This window comes from Thermobia domestica, chromosome 5 (genome assembly GCF_964235325.1).
Source record: "Thermobia domestica chromosome 5, izTheDome1.hap1.1, whole genome shotgun sequence".
NCBI classification, from domain to species: domain Eukaryota; kingdom Metazoa; phylum Arthropoda; class Insecta; order Zygentoma; family Lepismatidae; genus Thermobia; species Thermobia domestica.
In genome coordinates, this window is record NC_137458.1 from 29,060,611 (window position 1) to 29,087,767 (window position 27,157).

The following is a 27,157-nucleotide window of genomic DNA, read 5'->3' on the forward strand; positions in this document are numbered from 1 at the left end:
TCGATTGTCATCAAGCACGTACACAACTTCAAGACGGGAGACCCGGGTTCCACTCCCGGTGAGCTCATGTGGTTCTAATTCCATGTTAAGCAGAGGTGCATGTCTCATATTGAATAGATGTTGAAAGGGACATTATGCCCTGATCCAACCAACGAAATAACATAGTAAATATTATTCATCAAATATAAAAACATGTACTAACCCAGGGTGCAAAATTTCAAAATCAGATGCACTCGACAATCAAAAAATGATGGTCGCCAGTATCTCTCATTTACAAATTATGAGAGCCCCCCCCCCCCACGGCCTTTGGTTTGAGAAAGAGACAATTAGATTCAGTATAATCAATTTTGAATTGGACAATTCATATACATGTTAAAAAGTATCTTAAGACTGCACGTTTGTGTAACGTTCTCTTTGTACTGAAGTACCAGTTGTCGATTACAGTGATAACGGTATCTCATGCAAATATCATTTTTTAAAAAATGTTTTACTTTACACCGCTTGACTCACAAAAGGGCCCGGGTCAAAATTGTTCCGCGACAAATGGATCCTAGTCAAAAGGGAATTGCGTCAAACGGGCCCCGGTCAAGAGGGGGCCAACTAAAAAAGGCCCGAGTCAAACGGCCCCGCGTCAAAAGTGCCCTTATCAAAAGGTCTCCGCAACAAAAGGGCCAAATCAAAACGCTCCTCATCAAAAGGACCCGGGTCCAAATAGTTCCACGACAAAAGGGTCCGCTTCAAAACGGCCCGTGTCAAAAGGGCCCAGGTAAATGACTCCGCGAAGAAAGGGCCCGAGTCATAAGGGCGCTGCGTCAAAAGGGCCCGAGTCGAAGGGGAACTGCATCAAACGGACCTGGGTCAAAAAGGGCCCCGCTACCAAAGGGCACGAATAAGAACGACCATGAGTCAACGACCCTGGTTGAAAGAGCCCCGCATCAAAAAGGCACAAGTCAGAAATGGCCCGGGTCAAAAGGGCCCGGTAAATATGTTCCACAGGTAAAAAGCTTGAGATCAAAGCAAGAGTGGAGATGAGGCATGCACAAGAGGATAGTGTCCCCTTAGTAAGTTGAAGTGTTTGTGAAAAGAAGGGAAAATATCTGTGGTTATTAGTAACAAATAGGAAAATTGACTGGTGATATTAGTTTTGTTTGCTTGTTGATTGTTCTGCAACAATCGCTATCGCTTAAGTCGTTCTCCATGAAAGTTTGCTTGCACTCTCGTATTTCGAAGTTGATTTTCTCGTGACATAGCCCAATCCAACTTTATCTATTGTTGCCTTTCCACTTAGTTCTAAAATTCCATTTTTACCCCTGGATCAAAGTATAGTATAAAAATATTCTGTGAAAAAGATTAGATTAATTTTACTGTGAGAAGACATGTGGATCTATATACAGGGTTAGTGAAAAGTATTAGGACAGAACAATATAAAGGACATGCGTGGACGGAGGAAAAATAAATGTTACATACAATTGGTAGTATTGCAAAAACTGCATTGATTTGGATTGTGGTCACCATGGAAAGTATCTTGAATTCGTGTATTCAAGCCTAAGCATATCACACAATATTGTTTTAAATGTAAAAGGTTATGATTTTACACTTCAGCTTAGGCTTGAATATTCCCACAAATGAGAATGTGGTTCTGGAGTTCAAGTCCTAGAGGGAGCGTCGAATTTTCGATGTAGATTCAGCATTGAGAGGCAATAGGGGAACTATGATTAAAAGAGGTAGTGATATCTGTGGCCTATTTCTCAAAATTACTAGTCTAATACTTTACAAGCTATAAAAGATACGACTCTGGATTTCACAAGTTCTTGCAATTTCTGTTTCTCAAAGCTTTAGGACTTGTGAACAGGCAGGGGCGGATCCAGGGGGACGATTGGGGCAAAGATGAAACTTTATTTTATATATAAATAAAAGCCATCCCAGAGTTTGGAGCTCTTAAAAGTAGATCTAAGTAGCAGTATTACAACCCACCGCCCCCCCAGAAGTCCGATCTCGATCCGCCCCTGTTTCTGTGTCACTTCCTCTCTGCTCCTGGCTGTGTTTGCGAAAATATTGTTTGCTTTCCATGCTTTGGGGTAAGGGGTAAGACACCTTTGCACACCTTGGGAGAGTGGGAGGGAGTAACATAAAATAATCGATAGACGACCGATGTTAATGTAGAGTTCATAGTTTCAAGCAGTGGCATATACTGGTTTGAAGGCATGGGCTACCACTGATCTTGTATATTGTTATTATTATTAATGATAATAATAATAAAAGTAATATAATAAGTATAATCATCATAATATGCATATCAATGAACAAAAATTGGTTTGATAAGTTTTTTTTGAATTTTTGTCTCGAGACCATTAATGTTTTTCGCTGTAAATGAAATTCCATCATACCTTTGCGCAGTTAACTACTCGTGGATTGCATTCGTAAAATGTTAATTTTACCAATGTCACTTCCCTCAAGAGTCGCCTCTGTTACTGACGTTGGGTGTCATTCCGTACCAATCTTGGCAAAAATTCTGAGTATAGTAACGTAACGCAAAAATGCAGACAGTCATTATAATTGTTTATTATCACCACCTAAATCGCAAATTTTTGCGTTGTGTGACCAGCGATTCTCGGGCCGTTTTGTTGCGATGAACTTTTGACCCGGGCCCTTGTGATGAAAGGCGTTTTGATTCGGGCCTTTTGACTCGGGTCCTTTTGTTGTGGAGACCTTTTGACGCAGGCCCGTTTGACTCGGGCACTTTTGTTGCGGGACTCTTTTCGACTCGGGCTCGTTTGACGCAGGGCCTTTTGACTCGGGTTCTTTTGTCGTGGGGTCCTTTTGACCCGGGCCCTTTTTATGAGGCGTTTTGATTCGGGCCATTTTGTTTAGGAGACCATTTGACTCCGGCCTTTTTGTAGCGGGGCCCCATTTGACCCGGGCTCGTTTGAGGCAGGTCCCTTCTGACTCGGGCAATTTTGTCGCGGGGCTCTTTAACCCGGCACTTTTGATGAGTCAAAAGAAGGCATCATGCGCAATGCGACGGCACGGTTGCTCAACATTTCAAAAGCTGCGTTCCAGAAGTGATTCCAACAATGGCGAGAGCACTGGGAGAAGTGGGTTCATTGCCAAGAGGTTATTTCTATTCGGGCCCTTTTGACACCTGCCCTTTTGTTGCGGAGACCATTTTGTCCTGGGGCCGTTTTCACTCGGGCCGTTTTGTAGCGAGGCAACTTTTGAATCGGTCACTTTTTACGAGAGGCGTTTTGTTTCGGGTCTTTTTGTTGTGGAGACCTTTTGACCCGGGCCATTTTAACGTGGGGCCGATTTGACTCGGGCCCTTTTGTAGCGGGGCCCCTTTCGACCAGTGCCCGTTTGACGTGGGGCCCTTTTGACCGGGGCAGTTTCGACTCGGGCCTTTCTGTCTTTGTCCTTTTGATTGGCTCTTCTGACATGGAACCGTATATATAACGCAGCAGCTGAAATGCTTGGGGCAGGGGCGGGTATGAGTAAGTCGATGATCGATCGATCCAGGGCGCAGTAAAATTAGTTACTCCACTGTTCATATCTCTTTCTTTCTCTTCTCTCGACGTCATGTCTGGAGATGAATGTTCTGACTAATAGGCTACAGCGAGGAAAGGCGATATAAGCTATCAATGATAAATGTTATGTCTATTAACTTAATATATATAGAGAATAAAACGAAAAACTCTATAACGGTCTTTCCCCCCCCCCTCCCAGTTGGAAAAAGTCCTGCGGGCATTAGTGATTATGATGTAGCTTAGTTACCGTATTATATTGTTCTATACGCGGAATAAATACTTATCTTTTTTTATAATAATAAGAACCTTTTTTACATTTATTACGGCCAAACGTTTAATGACAGCAAAACATATTCACGTTCAGCGTAATCAGTTTCCATTCTCAAATAATTACAGTGAGGAAAATTAAATAATTCACGCACAGATTTAGGACTTAGAAAAGTGTCCTCCGCACATGTCGTTGTAAATTCCTAAACAGTTAAAAGCGCTAGTTGCAGTAATTAGCTCAGTCGGTCCCTATAGTCTATTAGTGAATTACATACATCTTACAGATGTATCTCTTTCTTTCGCTTCTATTTACATCATGTCTAGAGATTAATGAAGGGGCAAATAAGCGGCAGAGGCAATTTTAAAAAGTAAGATGATCTATAGCAATCAGTGACAGATGTGGTGTTTAACTTAACATACAAATTGAAAAACTGAGAATAGAAATCTTTTCAGAGATGACAGTGCACTGATGCTTCAAATATGTGTCTTTACTCCCTATACTTACGTTATTTCCTTAGTCAAAAACTCTTCAAAATCAATCAAATTCTTATGCAAGCCAGGGGCGGATCCAGGAAGGGACCGTTCCCCCTCAGAAGAGGAAACTTTCTTATTTTATATATATAAATAAAACCCATCCCAAAGTTTGAAGCCCTTAAAAGTAGCAGCATGACAACCCACCGCCCCCCCAGAAATCGGTCCTGGATCCGCCCTTGATGCAAGTATCCCTTCCTTAGAGTACTGCGCGGTCACATACCCGTCACGGCGATGTAAAGGCACTTTTGACGATGAGGTTACAAACATATTATGCTTTTTAATCTCGTTCTTAAAATCAGTTTTAAGTGAAATACATTGAAGTCTTTGGTCCATTATCCACCGGGATGTACTGTGATTTATCAGAAAGGAGGGGGCAATAGAATTTCGAAGTAGGGGAACGGAGTTGAGACTCGGACTATGGTCTGCGGTTTACTGTTACGGTGAAAGTGATACTTAAAAGTTTGTGTGTTTATGATCCAGGACTAGTTGAGCAGTGAATTAGTTATCGCACCGGCACGATAAGATGGATACTATTTTCAATTCCTTTCCTAGTCCCATATGTTTCTTTTGTTTTATTTTGTTGGCACATAATTATCCACCAAAACTTAATATTGAAAGCTGGATTATTTGCAATGGGAAGTTACCAATTACCCTTTTTATTGCGTCTGGAATTAAATTTTAGTATTTAAAACGATTTCGGAAAACGCTGTTATCTTCGTCGCTAGATTTCGTTCACTTCCTCGCAATTCATTTCTTTCAACAAGTATTGAAATCTAGAGTTGAAATTGGCTTGCCTGTTGGTCTATTCGATAACGTGATGAGTACTGTGTTCTATTCCCATGGAAAAGATTTGAAACTTGAACACATTATGTTGGTTCGGTTTTCACCTTCCAATGTAGGTCTACGCCTCATATAGCTTCGGTGCTGAAAAGGATAAATAATTCCAACATATACCAAACTACACACTACTGGTTGTAAGTACAGAATATAATTACCATACACCCATATATCACTATTTCAGTTCCGATGTGACTGATTGAATTTTGATAACTGTAGAGTATGGACTGAAGTTTAATGTTCTATTTTCTATTTAGTCTTCTGCTACGGCAGCAGATATTTGCCACCTGACTATAAGCTTCTGTATTCTGGAAGCACATGATTTTTCTTTACCAGTCCCTGAAATTTCGTTATAATTCTAGATCTTCAAGTTAAACTCTTCCGAAGAATTGTAATGAAATACGCTTATTATCGAGATGAGCCGAGACTTTTACCCGTTATTCCTGTTGGTAGAGGGCTCTTCTGTCCAATAAGATTTCCTTCATTGGATCAAATATGTAGAAGTTAGGCGAAGACAAGTTAAGTCTGTATGACTGGTGTGACCATCTCCTATGGAATTGCTTTAGAGTGCGTTTGTTTCATCTTGGGACGCTTCCCGCCTATAGGGTGGATCTGTTTGCAAACGCATTGTTCCCACGCCACGGTTAAGTTGACAGTTACAATACGCTAGGAAACACAGCAAAACGCGACACCACTTACAAATCACAGTAACACACCTATTCGCCTGTGGCAACTGAGCACTTCAAATACCCGCCAAACAGCAATGACCTCATTTGATGAGCTGACTGACAACTAACGTCACGTACACGACAAAAGCAATAAGACGTCTATTGGATTAAAACGTTCACTTGAGTGCTAGAAGAAAATACTTTAAAGGAAAACCAAGTGCACTGGCGTTAAGTGTGAAAAGATAAAACAAACGTACTGTAATATTTCACAACGTTTTGGCTACTATATGTCGACAGCTGGTTAATCGTTCCGATAATTTGAATGACATAATGAGAGAATTGCTGATACTTGAACCTTCCAATACCAGATGTATGTTCACTTTGAACTAGTTATTAAAGTCTATAACAGATGTGTTTGGGCTATATGGATAATTAAGAGACGCGCCTCATAGCATACATAAGTAGATATGAATGTCCTTAATTACTTTCTGTCTATACTAAGTTCAATAGAATGAGTCAAAAGCGGTTAAACACCCTCATAATCTCGAATAGAGTTACTTTGTGTGATGTGTTAAAATAAAAAATAGCGAATATTGGCTAATCTTATATTTTAAGATTATAATGATTTTAGAAATAAGACAGGTTACCATAATCGAATTCCACGAAATAATTTAAATACATATATATCTCATTCTCTTTTTTTTATCTCTTTGTTATCTCATTTATTTTTATTAGCTCTTTATTTTGACAGGTATCAGAAGTGAACAGAAGCATTAAGCTTATACAGAAACCTGAACATTAATTGGGTGGAATAAACGTCATAGCTCTTATTTCTGCATTTGAGAGAATGCGATGAGTCACAAATACCTTATTTTTTGGTTCTCGCTCACGTGAAGGAAACAAGAACCATAACTGTTCTGTTGTTACTCCTAGAAGCTTTTAAGTCTTCACGTCCTTGTATCACATAGTGACAACAATGTGAATGTCAGTATTAATGCTCGCAGTCACTACACTCTTCAGGATTTAAACCAGTGTTTCCGATTCAACTACGCTATGTGTGAAATTGAAGGAAATCGGTTGTCTCCACCTACTTTACAGTCCCTTAATCATGAATAGGAGACGCGAGTATCTGTAGAGTCTGTACGACAGAAGCAGTCATTATTGACAAAAAATAATATTCTTTATTTTATGTATGAAATCTGTAACCAGTATTAATCATTTATCGTTAGATTACAAGCCTATTTCTACCATTATACAAGTTTGTAGATACAGTAGGTGCATGTATTCTCTTTGTTACTGCTTACAAAACTAAGCGTAATGGGCTTTACCCCATATGAATGATATTCTTATTTAGCTATCGACGTGGAAACCAGGAACTAGCAAGAAGGTAGCTCCAGATAATTAACTCGAAGAGCTATAGGTCTACTTTGAATGTTAATCTGACTGTGTACCAGAATATTGCTAGACTTATGACTCATCAAAAAATTGAGAACAAAAAGTAATTATTGGTTTATACATTTTTGTTACCGTTGCCTCTAATGGAAATTGATGGTTTGCTTTCTTTCGTGTTTATTTCCATGATTTTCTATCCTTTACTGAGTTAAAAAGTGTGTAATATTTTGTACGCTATACATCTTATAAATATTTGAGTATACACATTTTTTTGTGAAATGTACAGATTTGTATCCTATTTAATGGGATCTGTATTTGTATTGCAATCTTATTTCCACTTTGAAATTATCAGTGCTTAAATGGATGTTGTGGAAAACGTGGACAATTTTATAAAGTTTTTGTATCTGTAAATTGAAGAATGAAAAATAAAAGAAAGAATAAGGCGGAGATAGTAAAATTAAGACTGCTCTTTTAAGTTGCATTGTTATTGTGTAATAAGTGCATAGTACTAATGTTAAATAAAAGGAACTGCAGTAATTATGATTCTTATTTACAATCGTCAATTTCTCCTAAGCATGATTTACTTCCGTTATACAAATACTAGAGCTCCATCACTACGGGCTCAGGAGCTTCATTCCATGATAATGTTCACAGAATTTGAGGATTCCAAAGCAACGCAAAAGTAATTATTACATCTATGTAGATTTTCCCAAGTTGAATGTTATCTTAATTTATTCTGGCAGAAATGTCAACCTTTTAGTTATGGAACAGCAAGGAAGGAGTGACTGTTTTAGGTGAGACTGAAATTCAGGTAAGTTTTTTTTTTTTTTTTTTAATGCTCGCCAAGGCATGCAATCATGATGAGATGGGTGATAATGGTGAGGAAACGGGAGAACCCTGAGAACATTCATGCACGCGGTGTTTGTCCACTACAAAGTTAACTCGGCGCGAACTGGAATCGAACCAGAGACCCATGCACTAGACGTGAACGCTTTACCATCGCGCTTCCCGGTAAAGTTTTCAACACGTTTAAGCAAGCTTTGTTAGGAAATTTATTGATTTCTTACTTAGGGAGAGAGGATAAAAAAAAAATCTACAACGATTACTTTTTAAGAAAACAGAGAAATTTAAAGTAAATAAACAGTCCTGCGAGCTGGGAATGTAAAGACCACTGGCGCAAATCCCGGGGAAATGAGGGGGACATGTCCCCTCCAACCTTAAAACTGAGGGGACCTGTTCCCCAATAATCTGATTTGAAATGTGTTTTTCGGTGAGAAATGTGATGATTTGTGTCCGATTGCCACAAAGGAAAGTGCAATGAAATTGATGTCCCCCCAGAATAAGCCTCAAATCTGCCCGCCTCCCAATGTTGAAGACAACTCTGCTCCCCTGATCCTCCACAGCATTGTTTTTCAACTTCATAAATATTTTGAACATCGCTTAGAAAAAAATATGGGAACGGTCTTTCCCGCCCCACCCACCTAATATTGAAGACAGATTTGCGCCGCTGGTAAAAACACCTGTATTATCTGCAAGAAGGGCAATACAATGCACTCAAACAAGATATAAGAGAATTTTAAATGAAATTTTAATAAATGTATATAGTTAGAACTATAGTATTAATAGTTACCTAACATTAATTAAAGTTAAATAGCTATATTTACCTTCTAGCAGCCTTAATTTCGAAATTTTTAGCTTTACTATATGATTCCGATCGAAAGCGTGTTAGTATTATATTTTAACTGTGTTATTGTGCATATATATAACTTTATTTATTAAGAAATTGGGGGAAAAGGTTTGATTTTTCTTTCACTGTATCTCTTGTAGGTACGAAATCAATGAATTTAGAACAATGAAAATGTGAGAGTACAAGAGGTCGTATTCCGGTCTATAGCTTACTGTATCGGTATACTGTCCAGACTAACCCTAATTCAATGTTCAGGACAGCGAAGAGCCAATGGGGGAGGAACTGGAATTGTATGATAGCTCACCGGCATTATAAGAATAGAGGAAAGATTCGATTGCCAGACAAGTCTAGCACTTTTTTCTCTTTGAATTTTATTGAATTCGTACTTAAAGCATAGAGTGAAAAAAGAGCGTCTTCAATTTCTAAATTATACGAATATGGTACACAATAACCACATTTCAACTCTTATTAATATGACCTTCGATTAAAAGAGTCGGATGAATAAAGATAGGAAATTAGGACTACTAGAAGGACATCATATTTGCATTTTGAATTTAATGGCAAATATTATTTATAAACTACGTCAAGGTGCTGTATGGATACACTGTTAATGTTGGTAACTAGTCTATGACTATGGATCTACTGCTTATATTGGTGAATTCTTTAGATGGATAGTTACACTGCTGGTGAGTAGTTACATTATCCTGCCAGCGAGAGTTAGATGTCACTGCAAGCGCGACGAACTTGATACGCTTGTTTTTCCAAGTAGTTACCAATCTTGCCGTTAGGCTATGTGATCTGTGTCAAGAGGGAAGAACATGACCATGTCGTACTAGTTGCAACAATGCGGAATCCGATTCCGCAACTGGATTGTCTGCTCTTAGTAGGGTAAAATTAGAAGTTGACCCGGAACTAAATACTATTGAAATAATCTTTGGGATATGAGATCAGGTAGTTATGAGTGAATTAACCAGTGAATGCTAAAATCTGGAAGTTTGCGAAATTCAAGAAATTCCAGGTTGAAGTTGTAACTCAAAATTGCGTTTTGAAACAAATGCTGCTATTGAAGTAATATCAGTTAGTACACACAAAAGTTGTTGTATGCATGCAGTGCAATATATATTTCGTTCGTAATAAGACAGTGTCAATTTATAGTAAAAATGTGTTGAAATTTCAATACTGGTACAGATGGTTATACACAGGGTGACTCAAAAGCCCGGCACGATAAGACAACTGAGGCGCGAAGTAAACATGGATGAGAATAAAAGTTCAATATTTTCAAACGTGGTTTGCAATTTTGTGAAAAGAAAGTCTCCCCAACGCTTTCAACGTATTGCCCCTGACTCAACTTTAAAAATTTAAATTGTTGTTTTCTGACTCCGTATTATAAAAATAATTAAAATATATCTGTATGAATTTCCGTTTCAGTGTAATTTATATTAAATAGCCATTTTCTACGCTGCATGAATTCTTTATTATTTTATTTAAACACAAAATACTTCTTTGAATTATCTTATTAACTTTATGTTTGCTTAATTTCAATGTTTAATTTCTTGTTTCTGAGCCTTGTATGCAAGTAACTGCAACCCAATGATCAGTTATTATTTATTTTGTTTGTGAAGTTATTTTCTATATGCTGTCTTGATAGCATTCCTTGCCAGTATTTATTTCTCCTTGACCTCTGTACATGCAAGTCGTAATGACGCGTTCTGTGTTTGGTTCACCAATAAAACAAATTTTGATCACTTTTCTTACTAGAGGCTTTAAGTTTGTGTATTTTCTTTAATATAAGCACTACTTTTTATGAATTCTTGTTGTTACACCACATACTTTTTTGCATTATATACGCATTCACACACGACTCCCTGCGATCCTTGCAGATTCGTTCACGAATTCAGAGTTTACGGTACGCACACTTCAGTGCTCCGGTATACCGACGCACATTAGCACAATGTTTGATTGTGAATTTAAGGGTATTTTTTCATGTTTTTTTTCTAATTAGAAGTTTTCTTCGCAATATGAATCGTCTACGGAAATGTTTATGCTTTCACGACCATTAGTGCAGCCATCGCCGTAGCAGTATAGATATGCAGACATAAACTTTAATCTATGTTTTCCGCAGGAGTAGCTCGTGCTACTACATAATTTTCTTCCTAGTGTTTTGCACAGACAACGTACAATTTTTAAGATGGAATCAGGTGCTGGAGGTTGAAAGCCCCCATCAGTAGTTTCCGTATAAAGCTGCTGATCTTTGAGTACCGTACCGCATTCAAGAGGATTTATTTCTGTCGTTGATAAAGTTTTTCATTGCTGTACTTGCATGTAAGTTCTTAACGAGTGAAAATGCACGGCTTGGGGTGGGAGCTACTCAGAAACTGTCCCGACACTATTGCTGTCATTCGCATGTAGGGATAGAGGGATATCGTCAGTTTGTGTACCGCCATACAAAATGACGAGAAATTGTTTGCCTGTTTTTGAGATTGAATCCAGTGACGAATTATCTGAAAGAAATACTGCACTTCTGTACATTCTTGAGAGGTTACGTTCTTTTGAATTGTCTTCAGAACTTGCTGACATTGTTAGGCCCGCTAACTGCATGAATGAACAGGGGATGTCTGCAAACTTGTGGTCCAATGTGATGCTGGATACTTCTGACATCATAGAGTGATTCCTGCTCATGTCTCTTTCCCTTTGCAAGTGATTTCATGAAAATTTTACCAGTGAATCATCAGCGTGATACAGCACCATCACCAGTGCATATGTGTCATTAAGCCACATCTGTAACTTGTTCTTCTTACAAGCCATGCTAATTGCACTCTAAATAATTAACGTGTCATCATCATTCTGTGCTCTGTAGATGATTGGGTCATTTGATCTCAACTCTGTAGACAACAAATCTATTAGATGATTAATGTTCTTTTCATTTGAGAGGAACGCATGTTTATTATCGTATGCTGGTGCGCTCAATGAAATTTTCACATTGGGTGCTGCAGGATGAATCCTTCGGCGTTGATGCTCATTGATGCTCATGGTCTTTGATGGAGGGCAACAGTCAAATAATACTATGCATGAAACATGAAAATGCTGACAGAAAAATTTTGCAATATGACTGAAGCACATCCATCCATAAATGGAGTTTAGATCATACTACGTGTCGAAGCAACATCCACCATCAATAACGAATGACTCCGATAGCTCAGGTTCCTCAGATGTCTGCGGTATAAGGCTTTCAAATCCTTTTATAAGTCAATGAATTAGTGCAGTGTTTGGTGGTGTGGGAGTAAGTTCATGTGCGAAATACTGGGATGGTGTGTGCTCGAGGTCAACGAGTCTAGCAAGTCGTCAGAAGAGAGTTGACTTGTCGAAATAGTGAATACTATTACCAATGTGAACTCCTTTTCCTACATGCTGTGATGCTTTTGCTTGGTCAGTCTTCAATCTAACGGCATTCCAAGGTTTGTCATCCAATGTCTGTTGTATTCCATTACCAACAACGTCTACAACATCACAGTTCACTTTGTCACCAACTTTTGCTATAACGATAGTGGCTACATTATGCAACGATGAGTCGTACGCTGAAAAATGTTTATGTTTATTCAGCCATTGTATTATAAGTCTTCGATTACTCCGGTCCCTCTTCATTCGTGATGACAATAGCTCACAATATTGTGCACTCTGTTGGCGTTCAGTTCCAGTTAAAGATCTCCAAATATATGTACACATTGAATCCATGTGTTCTACGTATTTTGTGTCATTCCACGACCGTGGGTTAAACTTCCTCAACTATTGATAACAGGTATCGTACTCTTGTCAATTGCAAGTCCCGAGGAATTCCTTTCCAGTTTTCTGATGTTCGACGGATGACATGATTTCCATGGTTTTGAAACTGATCGTATAGACACGGATGTGTAAATTGTAACTGCTGCATCATTCGTTCACACTTAGCGTACATATTGTATCCTGTCGCAGCAAATATAGGTAACATGCATGCCACAGCAGGAAATATTTTATACAGAAGTAAAATAAATATATAAAATAAACATACAAAATAAACATACAAAATAATTTTAACTATGTACGGATGTTCTATATATATTTTATCTATTTGTCCTAGGGTGCCAGACATTTGAATTGCCCTGTGTAAGGAAAATACAACAATATAATTACTATTTTCAATTTAATAATTTAAAACATTATTACAGACACAAAATAAATATATAAAATATATACATAAACAATAATTATGGTTATATCAAATGTGTTACATAAATCCAAACGGCAAATTTGTTGAAAACTGTGGTCCAAAATTCAAGCACTCACAGAACAATTTTCGCAAAGTGCCATGCTTTAGCATTTCGTCTATGAAGAGTACCAATACCAATTAACGTTAGAGCAAAATATCATTTCAATAGTATTTAGTTCTGGGTTGTGAGAAATTTTCGGCTATTTTTACCCTACTATCTCCTGTTTATAAATTACATCTTTCACATCAGGAAAAAAAATATCTTTAGTTCGTTACAAATGAAAAATCAAATGCCTGCACATATATGATAGCATAGTTGTTTAATACATTACTATGTTTGCCATGTCCAATTAATCAATTTGCATTCTATAATTAAATGATCATCCTTCTACTGTTACGCGACGAAGTTATTATAAATATAATATAAATGTGTTTTGATAGATGTATGTGATGAAACACAACGATTTAAAGGATTAATTCATGAAGTATACTGAATAAATGTTAACTATGTGCATTGGTGGATGAGTCATATCGAAAACAGGTATGCTGTTACGTAACTAAGATGTTAATGTGGATAAATTTGGAGATATGTATGGATGTGTACACTAATATAACCGTGTTAACTGTAACCGAAGTGATGAGACGATAACAGTTTGTACGCTATATAAAGTGACGGTATTAAAAGCAGCTTAATATTCTATATATGTATTTGATTTCTAATGTCATCTTATGGAACGCATTGCGTATTTATTCCTGACGTGCTTTACTCATTTCCAATGTTCTGTTTCCTTCCTTGTTAGCCATTCCTACGATGGCAACGTATCAGCACTCAGAAGTCCGATGCTTTAATGTTAATCGATTAGATATCGGCATATTTCTAGCTGATCTTATGATAAACAACACTTATTGTGGGATTGCCTGCGCCGTACCAGAACGGCGGAAGAAAGGGCACTACACTTTTCTTTCTTTCCAATATACTCCCAGACAAAGTGACCCCTCAAAACCTCTAATGTAAGAGAAATTACTGACTATACCGTAACGTGCCATAAGCGTCATAAGGCTAACTTACTGTCGTAAACATTTGCACACTCATCGTACTACTGTTAATCAAGTGGCTAAAAGCAACCATGAACTATTGCTACCATTTACTGATAAATACTAAAGGGTACATATTAATTATAAAATTAAAAACTCACTTTTGCACCCTCAAGTCATTTCTTTTAGTTTATGTTAATATTTCGACTCACGCTATAACATGTTCGCAACCATTCGTTACTTTTTCCAGGCTGGAATTACTATAATATAATCATTGTAATTCCTTAAAGGCCGCCAACAGCGTATTACTTGCGAAAATGCGTTATCTTCGTGGATTAAATTAACATCAGGGGTACCTCAAGGTTCCATTTTAGGACCACTATTCTTTAGTATTTATATTAACAACATTAATTCTCAGTCGTTCCTACACGTAAATATAACCTTTATGCAGATGACCTGCAAGTTTATTTGCATTTTAAACATTCTTCTGTACAGTGGAAGCAGACTTACAGGCTTTAGCAGAATTAACTAACAAACATTATTTGCAGCTTAACCCTACAAAAACACAAGCCATCATTCTTGCAGCTAATAAAAGCCACTCTACAGAACTGTACGTAACAACCCTTTTTCCAATCATGCTTAACGGCACGCAAATAGATTACGCTAATCAGGTGAGAAATTTAGGTATTACAATGGATAATCACCTGATGTGGAACGAACATGTAATTAATACAACCAAGAAAGTTTACTCTACATTGCACTCTCTTAATAAACTAAAACACTTTCCTTCAGTAAAGGAAAAGATTCAATTGGTTCAGGCGATCCTGCTTCCTATATTTGACTATTGTGACGTGGCAATGACCTACGCACTACTCTTTCAGCTAAATTGGAACGTATGCACAACACATGCATTCTATTTATATTTAATCTCCGTCGCTAACGATCATATTACCCCGCCATTGAGTGGCTGGTTACCACTCCATCTTCGGAAGAAACATCACATTTTATAAAAAAATGTTCAGGAACGTTAAAAACAAGGCCCCTCCATATTTAAACAATAATTATCAATTCGTTGCCTGTCACGGCCACTCACTAGAACAGGTAATTCTTTGCTACTTCCTAAGCATCGCACAGACATACAGCAAATCATTCGTGCCTACTAGCATCTGTCTCTGGAACAGTTTAACCACCAGTGCGAGGAACTTAAAATCAAAATTTGCCCTAACAACACTTGTTACAGCAGAACCTGTCCCCTAAACATACCCATTATCTGATAAACATAACACAAAACTTTTGTATATATATATATATATATATATATATATATATATATATATATATACAGTATATGTGTGTGTGTTTTATGTTTATGTATATGTCTGTGTAATGTGAATCATTGTATCGTGTTTTCTTTATTGTATGAAATATTTTTCAACCCTTTTGTTAATAGTTAGGTGTAAGAGAGGGCCTTATGGCCCTAACCTCAGTGCTGTAGAAAAAAAAGACAATTTGTCTGCTTATGTAAATCATGTGATGAAAATTAACCCCTAATCCCCGAACTTCATTAGATTTCTTTAACGTTATTCACTTTAACACTTCGTTCGCAATTATTATGGAATCGTTCCACTAACATAGGAAAAAGAACTTCTATTTCTTGATGTTTATTTTTAATTGTCACCTTACGCATTGGTTTCCATGAATGCTTACTCCCTCTAATATTTAAATACGGAAAGAAATGTGTACATAGTTGTAAATATTTACATTTCAATACTACTGTAAGTAAGCATACATGAAAAATAGGTTCTCAGACGAAAGAAAAAGAACTGATTGGGATAGTGTGTATTTACCATTTCTATTATATTACCGAATGCTAATTTCAACATATTTTGAACAAACTATAGAAGCAGCGTACTGAAAAAAGAAGAAAAATCGAATATTTCAAAACGTTAGAACTATGAAATATAAAGGCAAGGGAATAATCTTGATCGAAAATAAGAAATCAAAATAAATTACAACGTGATGTAATAATTTATTTGAAGACTACATTAGATGCAAGAGGAAACATTTAAGGATTTACAACAATGCTTGAAAACAGTGCAATGTTCGTGGATGTTTCTCCTACAATGTTGATGAATGGTTTGTCAACTGTGAAGATCACATCTGGAAACACGTAACTGAGAAATTGAATTTCTGGTTCTGTAATTAGAGAGTATCAAAGATTAAAAAGCGCTACGAGGAATCAACTAGTTACCAGCACTCCAGAACTGAAACCCTTAATAGTTAGGTAGGTTTCGATGCTAGTTTATTTATTTATTTATTATAATGCATTTCTAGTTCTTATGAAAGATTCAATTGAAGTTTATATCAGAACGAAATCTTTATCAAAATAAAACATGAAAATCTTTAACGCTTTCAATCATGATTGATCTTAGGCAAGCAAAAGAAGACAACATTACCAGACCTACACTAAATGCGTCTTTTTACTTCTTTTTTTAAATAGTAATTTATTATCTTTTACCTGACTGATAGTAAGTATGATGATTGTATATATTAGAGAACTTTGTTTTGGATATTTGGATTTCTTTTTGGTCATAAATGTGACTTCATAAAAAGTTATATTGAAATAGAAAGCCACAATCTTCATTATAATCATTAAAACTCATATTGGCTTATGTGTATAAAACTTTATTACCAAAACGTAAATTTAATTTATTAAGTTTAAATATGGTGCATATATATATATGTGTGATATTATTGAACTTCAATTCTCTGAATATCAATACATCTACAGACATTTAATTCCTCTTGATATTAGTATGAGAATTCTTTTTCATGCCTAATGGTGCCTTTATTTTCAGTTTCACGTTTGTTCTTTATGAAATCACTTTTAACAACTCGTTTAATAGCGGCTTTGAATATTTTGAAAATAACTTTTCTGAATACTCCATTAATCTTCATTTTGTGATCCTACAAACAAAGATAACTTTCACACGTAGTATAGATGTCAGATGAGAAATTTAAATTATTCTCATGATACAGACGTCAGAGTGAGTATTTCAATTATTCTCATGGTGCAGACGTCAGAGAATTAGAAAGTTAAATTTTTCCATGGTGCAAGTATCAGAATATGAGAAATTTAAATTACCATTGTAGAGACTTAAGAGTATGAAAAATATAGACTTCGATCATGAAGATAAAAGAAAAATCTATCTATATACAGGGTGTCCGGAATGGGACTGACGGTTTTTAAAAGTGTACAGTTTAAATATCGTCAGAAATACAGAAAAGAAACATTCATATTGAATGAAAACTCAAAAAGTTTTGTTCAACAAATTTTTATACTCGAACAACTACCGGCGACGGCGCTAGTATCGCTGATAAACAGAAATGGCGTCGGCAGTCGAAAAGGCGCAATACGTGTGGTGGTTTGCTCTCTTGATGTTACCCCTTGGACTTCTTCCTGTAGGGGGTATGTGAAAGACCTTCTGTATTCTGGTAAAAAGGTGCGTAACCTCGTGAACTGAAGAACCGTATTAGAAATGCGATTGCTTCAGTAACACCTCAGATGTTATAGAATACGTGGAAGGAGATTGAGGTTTGGCTAGATATTGTAAGAGTTACAAATGGAGCTCACGTAGAGTTATTCTGAGTTAAAATGACTTGTAAGTAAGAATAAATAAACTTTTAGAGTTCTCCTTTAAAATACGTGCTCTTTTTCCTCTGTATTTCTGACCACATTAAAACAATACACTTTTAAAAACAGTCAGTCCCATTCCGGACACCCTGTATTTTTTTTAAAGTTGAGGTTTACCTGTGCCTATCAGATTGATTTTTCATCGTGTCAGTTTAATTCAAATAACCCCTTAATCGCTTAACAATTATGGATGAAAGTCGAACTTTCAACTCAATAAGTTATCCAAGTTGAACTTTACACTACATATACCTAAGTCACGCACGGGAATCAATCGGATACAGAGAACACCTATTTCGATAAAAAGTAATGTGCAATTTATTACAGAGCATATAATATATATTAGAGTAAAAGATTGCTTTCTTTTCAATAACCTGAGAGGATCCTGCACTTTCCAAATTTTGTAGAAAACTGCATACATTTCTTTCAATGTTAGGCTTGTATTACTAGTTTCATCTATCTATATAGATTTTATTTGGCTATAATAATAGTAACAGAGAAAATGGCAGAAAATAGAAATATTTATTGTCAATGAGCATAATAACTATTGATTCCTAATTGCTTATTATTATAAGCATGCAGACACACTATATAGAGTGGGACATTAGCCACAAGAATGAACAGTTACTCAGGTCTCAATTAGCTAGAATAACACCACACTGATTGACTAAACTGCAGCGACGTGACTTAGACTTTTTTCTTGGGGGGAGGCAAGCATTAATACGCTGTAGTGTCCGCAATATCATTCAATATCTGCCACCCCCCATTTTTTCTTTTTTCTTTTCTTTGCATTTTATTGCAACAGAATTCGCGTCTCATTCACTTCTTTTAAACTCCGAATTCTGTTGGGAAGTTTTGCTGTTAATTTTCCTAGCTCTAAGCCAGACATCCTGTCTGTCTCAAGTCTCGCATTCGAGCTCCCCCTTTCTGACCTGTAGGTCAAGAGCAGTTAAGATAAACACTCTCCCCTTTTGGTTCGATACAGAAGCCTGGTTCTTTTTTTTATATTTATGTAGTCTTTTAACAAGTTAGATTATTATTATTATTGGTGGTATAATACTGTTAAGAAAACCCATATAGTTTTGTGTATCTTTTAAATGTCATTTTCTGCTTCTAAAAAAAAGAAGATTCTTTTTCGTTCTTCGAAACATTAAATATATATGTATGTCTTTGGTGGAAAACAAGTAGATAACCGTCGAAGGGTCTTGAGTTCATTATGAATAAAACCTTTCAAGTTTATTACTTGAAATCTTTTATGTTTAGTATATGTTTTATAGTTTAAGATACTGTTTGTACAATTCTCTGTAAAATCTAGATGTAAAATCATTCTTCCAGAGAAAGGGGCTCACACATCTAAACCCAAGGACTACACATCACACGCACATGCATGCGCACACACAAAATCTTATCTTTTGCCTGGCTCCGCCCAAGGCACCTTGTTCTAGCCAATCTAGATGTTAATGGCATGGCTTGTTCCAATCGCTAGTATCTCCGCCCCTCAGAGTGGAACTCTTCCGAGCTCCTATGCACCCGAAACCGTGTGCAAAGCCAATAATCTTTCTTTTCAGGATACTGGTCCCCCTCGGGCTCCGCCCTAGGTACTTTATAGATCTCCACGCATGCTCAACCACTGACCTCACGGTCTTGGTGCAACGTTTACACACGTTACTATTTTGCACACAGACCGTAAATTGGTGCCGGTTGCACCCCCGATCGAGGCCCTTAAAAACGCGTGTTTTGGGCTCTCTCATCGGACAACGTCCCTCTCCTGAACCCCTCAGAGACGTGTGGCCTACGAGGATTACGCAATTCGTTAGGTACGTCTCAGTTCAGGAACTTATCACGAAGAAGTCTCTAGTTGTCCAACCCTCTGCCTTCCAACCTCCCTGCCTCCACGGAGGCCTGCCTACTCACTCTTGGTTACCTACCTCACTCTCTTGGTTTACCCAGTACTTCGCAATCTGTTTCTGAAAGCTCGATGGCTCAGCCAGGGTTCTCCCATAATTGCTGGTCGGCTTAGGAAACTGACGGTCAAAGTACTACCCTACCTAATCCTCACGGTAACTTGGCAATCTGTTTCTGAAAGCAAGACGGTTCAGCCAGGGTTCTCCCATAATTGCTGGTCTGCTTAGGAAACTGACGGCTAAAGTTACCTCCTTCCGAACTTGGCAATCTACTTCCGCAAGTTTCGCTTCAGCCCGGACTCGCTCCAGAAACTGCTGGGAAGCTTAGGAAGTTGACGGCTAAAGTTCTGTCGCACCCCTATTTGATGTGTGTTTTGACAGACTCTAAGTTTATTGCTTAGCTGGCCTAAACACACGGGTAATCAAATAGTTACACCCTGTTTGATGTCTGTTCGCAGACCGGTAGATCAAACGGTAACCTTAATTCCTTCTGGTAACCAACTTTGTTTGATGTCTGCCTAGCAGACCGGTAGATCAAACGGTAACCTTTACACCTACCCTGTTTGATGTCTGTTCGCAGACCGGTAGATCAAACAGTAACCTGTTCCTAACCTCTAGTAGCCTACCCTATTTGATGTCTGTTCTGCAGACCGGTAGATCAAATAGTATACCCCTTACCTACCTACCCACTAGGACTGATTCGTGCCCTCCCAGTCTAGTGCAGCTTTGTTTTATTTGTCAGTGAAATTATTCAGTAAGTGTATTTAGTGAGAACTATCTTTGGAACAGCGCCATGTAAGTTCAACTCTTTTTATATACAGTACTTACACTACCGCCCCGGCTCAGGTTCTTGTAATTTGCTTAGAGCCAATAAACTGCAGGCTTATTGCAAGGAACATATTTGTCGAGTTTTGTTTCAAGAGATATCCCAAAGGATTGTTTGGTTATCAAACCTTAATCAAGATAACAATTCCATTGTTTCCACTAGAAGTTAAGTCTTGGCCCAGGCCATCGCTACCGTGTAATACTAAGATTCTTCAGACTGTTTTGTTAGCTGAATTCCTGTTTCCAGTGTAACTTTGCCGCTCGAGTTATAGTGGGTGTTTTGCAGAAACTTTGGTTGACAAATTAGAAGTATTTTTAGTAAATTATAAAACTCTCTTGTGTGGGTGCCGGTCTAAGCAAACGCATACCGCCGGCGCCACAACGCGTATTTGGCCCCCCTAGACAAAGTTGTTTTTCTCATTGTTGGGTCCCCTCTTTCCATATTTCTCTTACTCTTTATGGACCCCCGAAGCCTGTGGTCCCTCCCGCACGGCAGATCTGTGGGGCCGTTAGTTACGTCTTTTGATCCGTACCAAAGATGACATGACAAATCGCAAAGCCATACAAATAAATATGTTTCTAAAGCCCCTAACAGTAGACAGTTTTTACTGAAATGGGCCTACGACTCATTTTTCTTTATTTACGTTTTCTGTGCTGTTTTATTTATGTAATGTAGTAAGCCTATTTGATCCTTCATTTATAATTTCATCTTCGTATCCTACATGGAGTAAGAAAATTTTGTCTTAAAATGGGCCCCTCTCGACCGGCAGTTAGCTTCCCTTGGGGGGGGGGGCAGTTGCCCTCCTGCCCCCACAAGTTACGGCCCTGCTAAACAGTACGTTATGTTGTGGTTAAAAGAAGTGATTTTATAAGGATTTAAACCTTGTTACATTTGTAATTAAATAATAGGCCAGTCAATGAAGGGTCGAATAAGGAAAAAAATGGTGGAAAGCTGAAACAAATTTTATTTTCTTTATATAAGTGTCCGTAACAACATACTAATTTTGCACCACCCTACCACCCGGATTTGGCTGCCATCTTGGACAAGTGGCACCAAAAATTAGTTTTTTTTTGTAAATATCTCGCACTGAAAGCATTTTAGAGCAAAACATGTTATTACAAAAAATAATCTATATTAAATTCTCTACAAGAAATGCTCTCTTCATATATTTTCTAGGATGCATCGTTTAGATGTTATAGGCGTGGCAAATTACGCATTTTCTTTCAGCATCGCTTTATAGCAGAACCTTAACGAAAATTTTCTGATACTATTTTGTTTTAATGATTTTTCTTATATAAAATATAAATTAATATATTTTTCATTCATTGGAGGTGTGACTAAGGATAAGTAATCAGGTCTATTAGGTCATATATGTTCAAGATGTCAGCTAAAAAATGTTTTATCTGTGAGAAACTTCTCGGTGATGGTGTTACATGTATAGTGAAAGAACATTAGTAGACTGCAATATTAAAGTGAAAGATGGAAACGACTGTCAACTTAAGGGACTGAGAAGTGTTACACTTCATGAAAAGAGTAGAAAAGTTTACACAAAACAAGAAGTAGCAAAGCGTTGCTATTACGACGTACTTCATCACCTACGCCGATAACTCTTAGGTCAGAAGTACTAAGATTTAATTTTCAAGAAGCCTATCTGTTTTGTAGACAATGTTAATCAGATCAATTTTTAAAGGGACAGGATAAAAAAAATTGTGTGAGCAAGCGTGAGAGTGTACATCGCGTCGAAACCTTTCAAGTTAAAGATTCTATTATGGAAGCAGCCGACAGAAGAAATGACGACTGGGGCAAAGCAGTTAGTATTAGGATTGGCAATGTTCATGATTTAGCTGCTGTTGAACCCAGATATCATTCCTCATGCATGAAAAAGTTCTACAAGATTTCTTCTGGAATGAAACGTGGTCGTCCGAAAGATAATGTTGTTTCAGATGTCATGGCTTATGCTTTTAACTACCTTGAAGCTCACAAAGAAGAGTGCCAATCTTCATTCAGTGAAATTTTTCAAGATTATAATGATATACTGCCAACTGAAAAAGTAATAAGAACTAAACTAAACGAAAATTACTCAGAAGATATTTTCATATCAACGAACAAAGAATGCAGGATGCAGAAGAGCCGAAACTTGAAAGAGCGCTTCTTCAGAATATGGTGCACACAGTCCTAACGAAGAAAGAACATTAAGAAAATGCTTAGTACCATACTTTTGATTAAGATGCACCGCAAGTCCTATTTGCTATGAGGCAGAAAGATATTTTGGTGTAGTTGCTGCAATTATGACATGAGAAATTGTTATACTCCCCCCGCAATCTTTTGTGCTATTCACTGTCTTGTTTTTCAAGATAATAGTATCGAGAAGGCATTTTAAGGTTTCAGGAACGAATGAATCAACGTCATACAAAGATTAACTGCTGATGGCTATTCATCAGTTTCATAAACCTGGGATCTGGTATCTTCAGCAATTATGTGCCCGTCTGTCATTATGATTCTCAACTTCTTTTTGTCCATATACTTACGCTTTTGACGATCATACCATGCATCCGTGAGAATTTTATGCCCTGTATCACGGAAGCAAACTATGGACTTCATGTTTTTGTTCGTTGGTATAATAATATCTTGTGAGTAATTTTCTTTCAGTTTAGCTCTTATTGTTTTTTTCAGTTGGTAATGCATCATTATAATCTTGAAAAATTTCATTGAATGAAAGTTGGCACTCTTCCTTGTTAGCTTCCATAATAGAATCTTTAACTTGAAAGGTTTCGACGCGATGTACACCCTCACGCTCACTCACATTTTTTTTATCCTGTCCCTTTAAAAATTCATCTGATTAACATTGTCTACAAAACAGATAGGCTTCTTGAAAATTAAATCTTAGTACTTCTGACCTAAGGGTTATCAGCGTAGGTGATGAAGTACGTTGTAATAGCAACGCTTTGCTACTTCTTGTTTTTGTGTAAACTTTCCTACTCTTTTCATGAAGTGTAACACTTCTCAGTCCCTTAAGTTGACAGTCGTTTCCATCTTTCACTTTAATACTGCCGTCTACTAATGTTCTTTACTATATATGTAACACCATCACCGAGAAGTTTCTCACAGATAAAACATTTTTAGCTGACATCTTGAACATAGATGATCTAATAGATCTGATTATTTATCCTTAGTCACATCTGCAATGAATGAAAAATATATTAATTTATATTTTACATAAGAAAAATCATTAAAACAAAATAGTATCAGAAAATTTTCGTTAAGGTTGTGCTATAAAGCGATGCTAAAAGAAAAACGCGTAATTTGCCACGCCTATAGCATCTAAATGATGCATCCTAGAGAAAAAATGAAGAGAACATTTCTTGTAGAAAATTTAATGTAGATTATTTCTTGTAATATCATGTTTTGCTCTAAAATGCTTTCCATGAGAGATATTTACAAAAAACTAATTTTTGGCGCCATTTTTCCAAGATGGCGGCCAAATGAGGGGTGGTAGAGTGGTGAAAAATTAGTATGTTGTTATGGACATTTATATAAAGAAAATAAAATTTGTTCCAGCTTTCCACCATTTTTCCTTATTCGACCCTAAATCATTCTTTATCGACTGGCCTATAAGAATAAAATAAAGTTATCAAAGAATGAACGTATGTATATGTTTTCATACTCATCTCCAAATGTCCACCAGATTACAACCGTACGGACTTTTCTCGAGGGAAATCAATCTCTAGGGAAAGTTTTTAAAAAAAAGAAAAACACGAATCTAGAGTATCTAAAAGAGCTCTAATTCCTTTCGATTTTGATAAATTATCATCTAACAATATTAGTGACGTAATATGGTCTGTGCTTCAAGTGCATAGAAATTATAGAGGGCACAGTAAGCCCTTGATTTAGGAAACCTAACTTCATGTTATGCAGCAACTTGTTAAAACTTCATACTGTTATTTCGTATGTGATAATGATAAACAATACATTTGAAATGCACTTTTCTTAAATGGAATTGACACATCTTGTATTTTATTTAGATTCACAGCTTATGTCCACATGTTATTACAATGATCAAAAGTAATCAACAGTGAAGTTCAAAATTCACATATTACTTGTTGCAGCATATTTAGTAGTAAGGATATTCTATTTTCTGATAAGCACAACATAACACGTTTTTACAAAACATAGAGAGTACTATTTTAGTATACAACGTAAATTAAAAAAATGGATGAGTTGCAAACGTAAAATTCTATCAATATTTTGCCCCTTACCACTATTTCATGTACTCTATACTCAAAGTCAGGCGGTTTGTTTATCTTTGTTATTTTAAACACAAAGAATTTCATTTAGTTTGATTAGAAGAGTGTAACATGTCGCCCAGAAGATTGGATTAAAACAACGTAATAAGATAACCTTCGAAAACAACAGCAACTTCCACAGTCAGTGAAATTTTAAAAAGTTAACATCCTATATCTCAAAGCAAGAAATAAAGCTCTAATCAGTTTTCTCGAAGTTGGTCCTAAATGAGTTTTCGAAACTAAGTATTTTCAATCGATTTTTTTCATCTGAAAACAATAGATGTGTACCCATTCCATGAAATACATTAGGCTTGCTTCGAAGGCAAAAGTTATAAGCAATCAACTGGACATTAAGGAAGTCAAACAAACATCCAAGAATGACTCGTTTATTTTAGGTCATAAGATGTTTATAGGTAAACGGAGACAACAGGAATTACAGAAAATACATCACATAAAAGTGGAAGGAAAAGTATACTACTCGATAACCTATGCACATGATAGTTGTCTATCGTCACGACATGTAGAATTCGACATTATGTTCACAGGTTAGCGCATTCTTAAATGATTCAAAGCACAATATCCATATTAAAAATACAAGTTGTCTCAAAACAAACCGACAACGTTTGGGAGGTGATTCCTGATTAGGATTGCCAACTCGAGAAAATAAAAACCCGGCACCCCCTCAAAATTCCCTATTATATAGGTCTAAGTATGAAGTATCTCTGTTCGGACCTCTGTTCAGGGAAAGAAATGTACAATCATGAACAAAAGTGAATTATCGAAAATTATCTTTAAAATTATCGAAACAGATGAACAAAAGTATATTAATCTTTACGTGACAATTTTGAATTTGGAAAATAAAATTTATTCTTTAAACCTGTACTTCAACTACAGGAAATTGCTTCAAGAAATCCTTTTTCACTCTCAAAAAATGTTAAAATTTCTTACAAGTAAATTTCAAATTTTTCCTGCTAGTCTTTGTCATCTCTTTAAAATTATCTAAACAGATGAACAATATATTAATCGTTGATAAATGGTGAAAGGTGACAGTTTTGGATTTACAGAATGAAAGTTACTTTTTAAATCTTTACTTCTTACTAGATGAAATTGCTTCGAACTAGATACATATTAGAAAAAGAAACAGGTCATAAAGGGGTTGGTAAGAAGTTTGTACCGGTCAGAGGTTTTAATCAAAATAACAATATTTCTGGCCAGGCCGATGAAAAACCGTCCAATTGGCAAGCCTGTTCCTGACATCAAGATAAGACAAAAATATAGACCAACCTGGGTGCACATATGCTTCCGTTTGGAGTTATAGGCTGACGAAAACATGAAAAAAATGAACTTTAACGGTCCATTGCTCCAAAACTATGGGACCTACCGTAGTCCGATCAAGACTTCACTTAGAAACTAATATATGCGCTATCCAGAAATACACGTTTCAGAATCCTAAAGCACTCACGCAACAATTTTTATAGGAGTTTTGCTAAGGCCATATAATTTGAAGTACTCATCAACTACCTCTATAAAAATGTTGTGGAATTACCACAGGATTCCGAAACTTGGATATTCGGATACGGCACATACTAGTTCCTAAGTGAAGTCTTGACCTGACTACGGTAAGTCTCATAGTTTTGGATCTATGGACCTTTAAAATTCATTTCTTCATGTTTTCGGCAGCCTATATCTCCGAAAGGAAGCATTTGTGCACCCAGGTTGATTTATACCTTTTGTCTGATCTTGGAGTCAGGAATCACCTCCCAAACATTTTTGTCAGTGTGGTTTTGAAACACCATGTATAATAGAACTTCAAGATAGTATTTGGGCATTCATTAAAGAAGAAAAAAATTGTCTTGATTCACATCTTTCGAAAGTTATTGATTTATCAGATGTTGGTTCTGAAATATTTACCGAGATCATATATCTTAATTATTTAGTTAGAATATCGTAGGTATGAAATTTGTTGTTAAAATAAGCCATCACCCTCTGTTATTTCCAATTAAAATGAAATACCAACCTGTAACAGCAGCGGCTTTTGTTCCTTCTTCGTTTACATCAATCAGTGCTTTCTGAATGACGTCAGACACTTTTAAATTAGTTTCTCCGGAAATTCCACTTAAGTCAGCAGCACCAGTAAATACATTTCTGATACCAAGCTGGAATAGAAAGGATAAGTTAATAGTACCAAGTAATTAAAATAAAATCCTTGGTTTAACACCTTTCAGAATTTCCCTGTGAGCTCATAGATAACTTCAATAGTATCGACATC

The 27,157-nt window shown here is 36.6% G+C and overlaps 1 protein-coding gene across 5 annotated transcripts in view; it reads right to left on the reverse strand.

Moving 5' to 3' along the window:
* LOC145685820 (leukocyte elastase inhibitor-like) overlaps window positions 1–27,157 on the reverse strand; it is an 88,762-nt gene that overhangs the window by 16,889 nt on the left and 44,716 nt on the right. For 4 of the 5 annotated variants that reach the window (XR_014131490.1, XR_014131489.1, XM_081758401.1 and 1 more), the window contains exon 8: window positions 26,906–27,044. Coding sequence is in view for 3 of the 5 variants with exons in the window: in XM_081758401.1 (XP_081614527.1) it covers window positions 26,906–27,044 (139 nt within the window). In the remaining 2 variants the exon portion in view is untranslated. Of the gene's footprint in view, window positions 1–16,193; window positions 16,381–26,905; window positions 27,045–27,157 lie in introns of those variants that run through there. The other variant, XM_081758402.1, reaches the window with a different exon arrangement.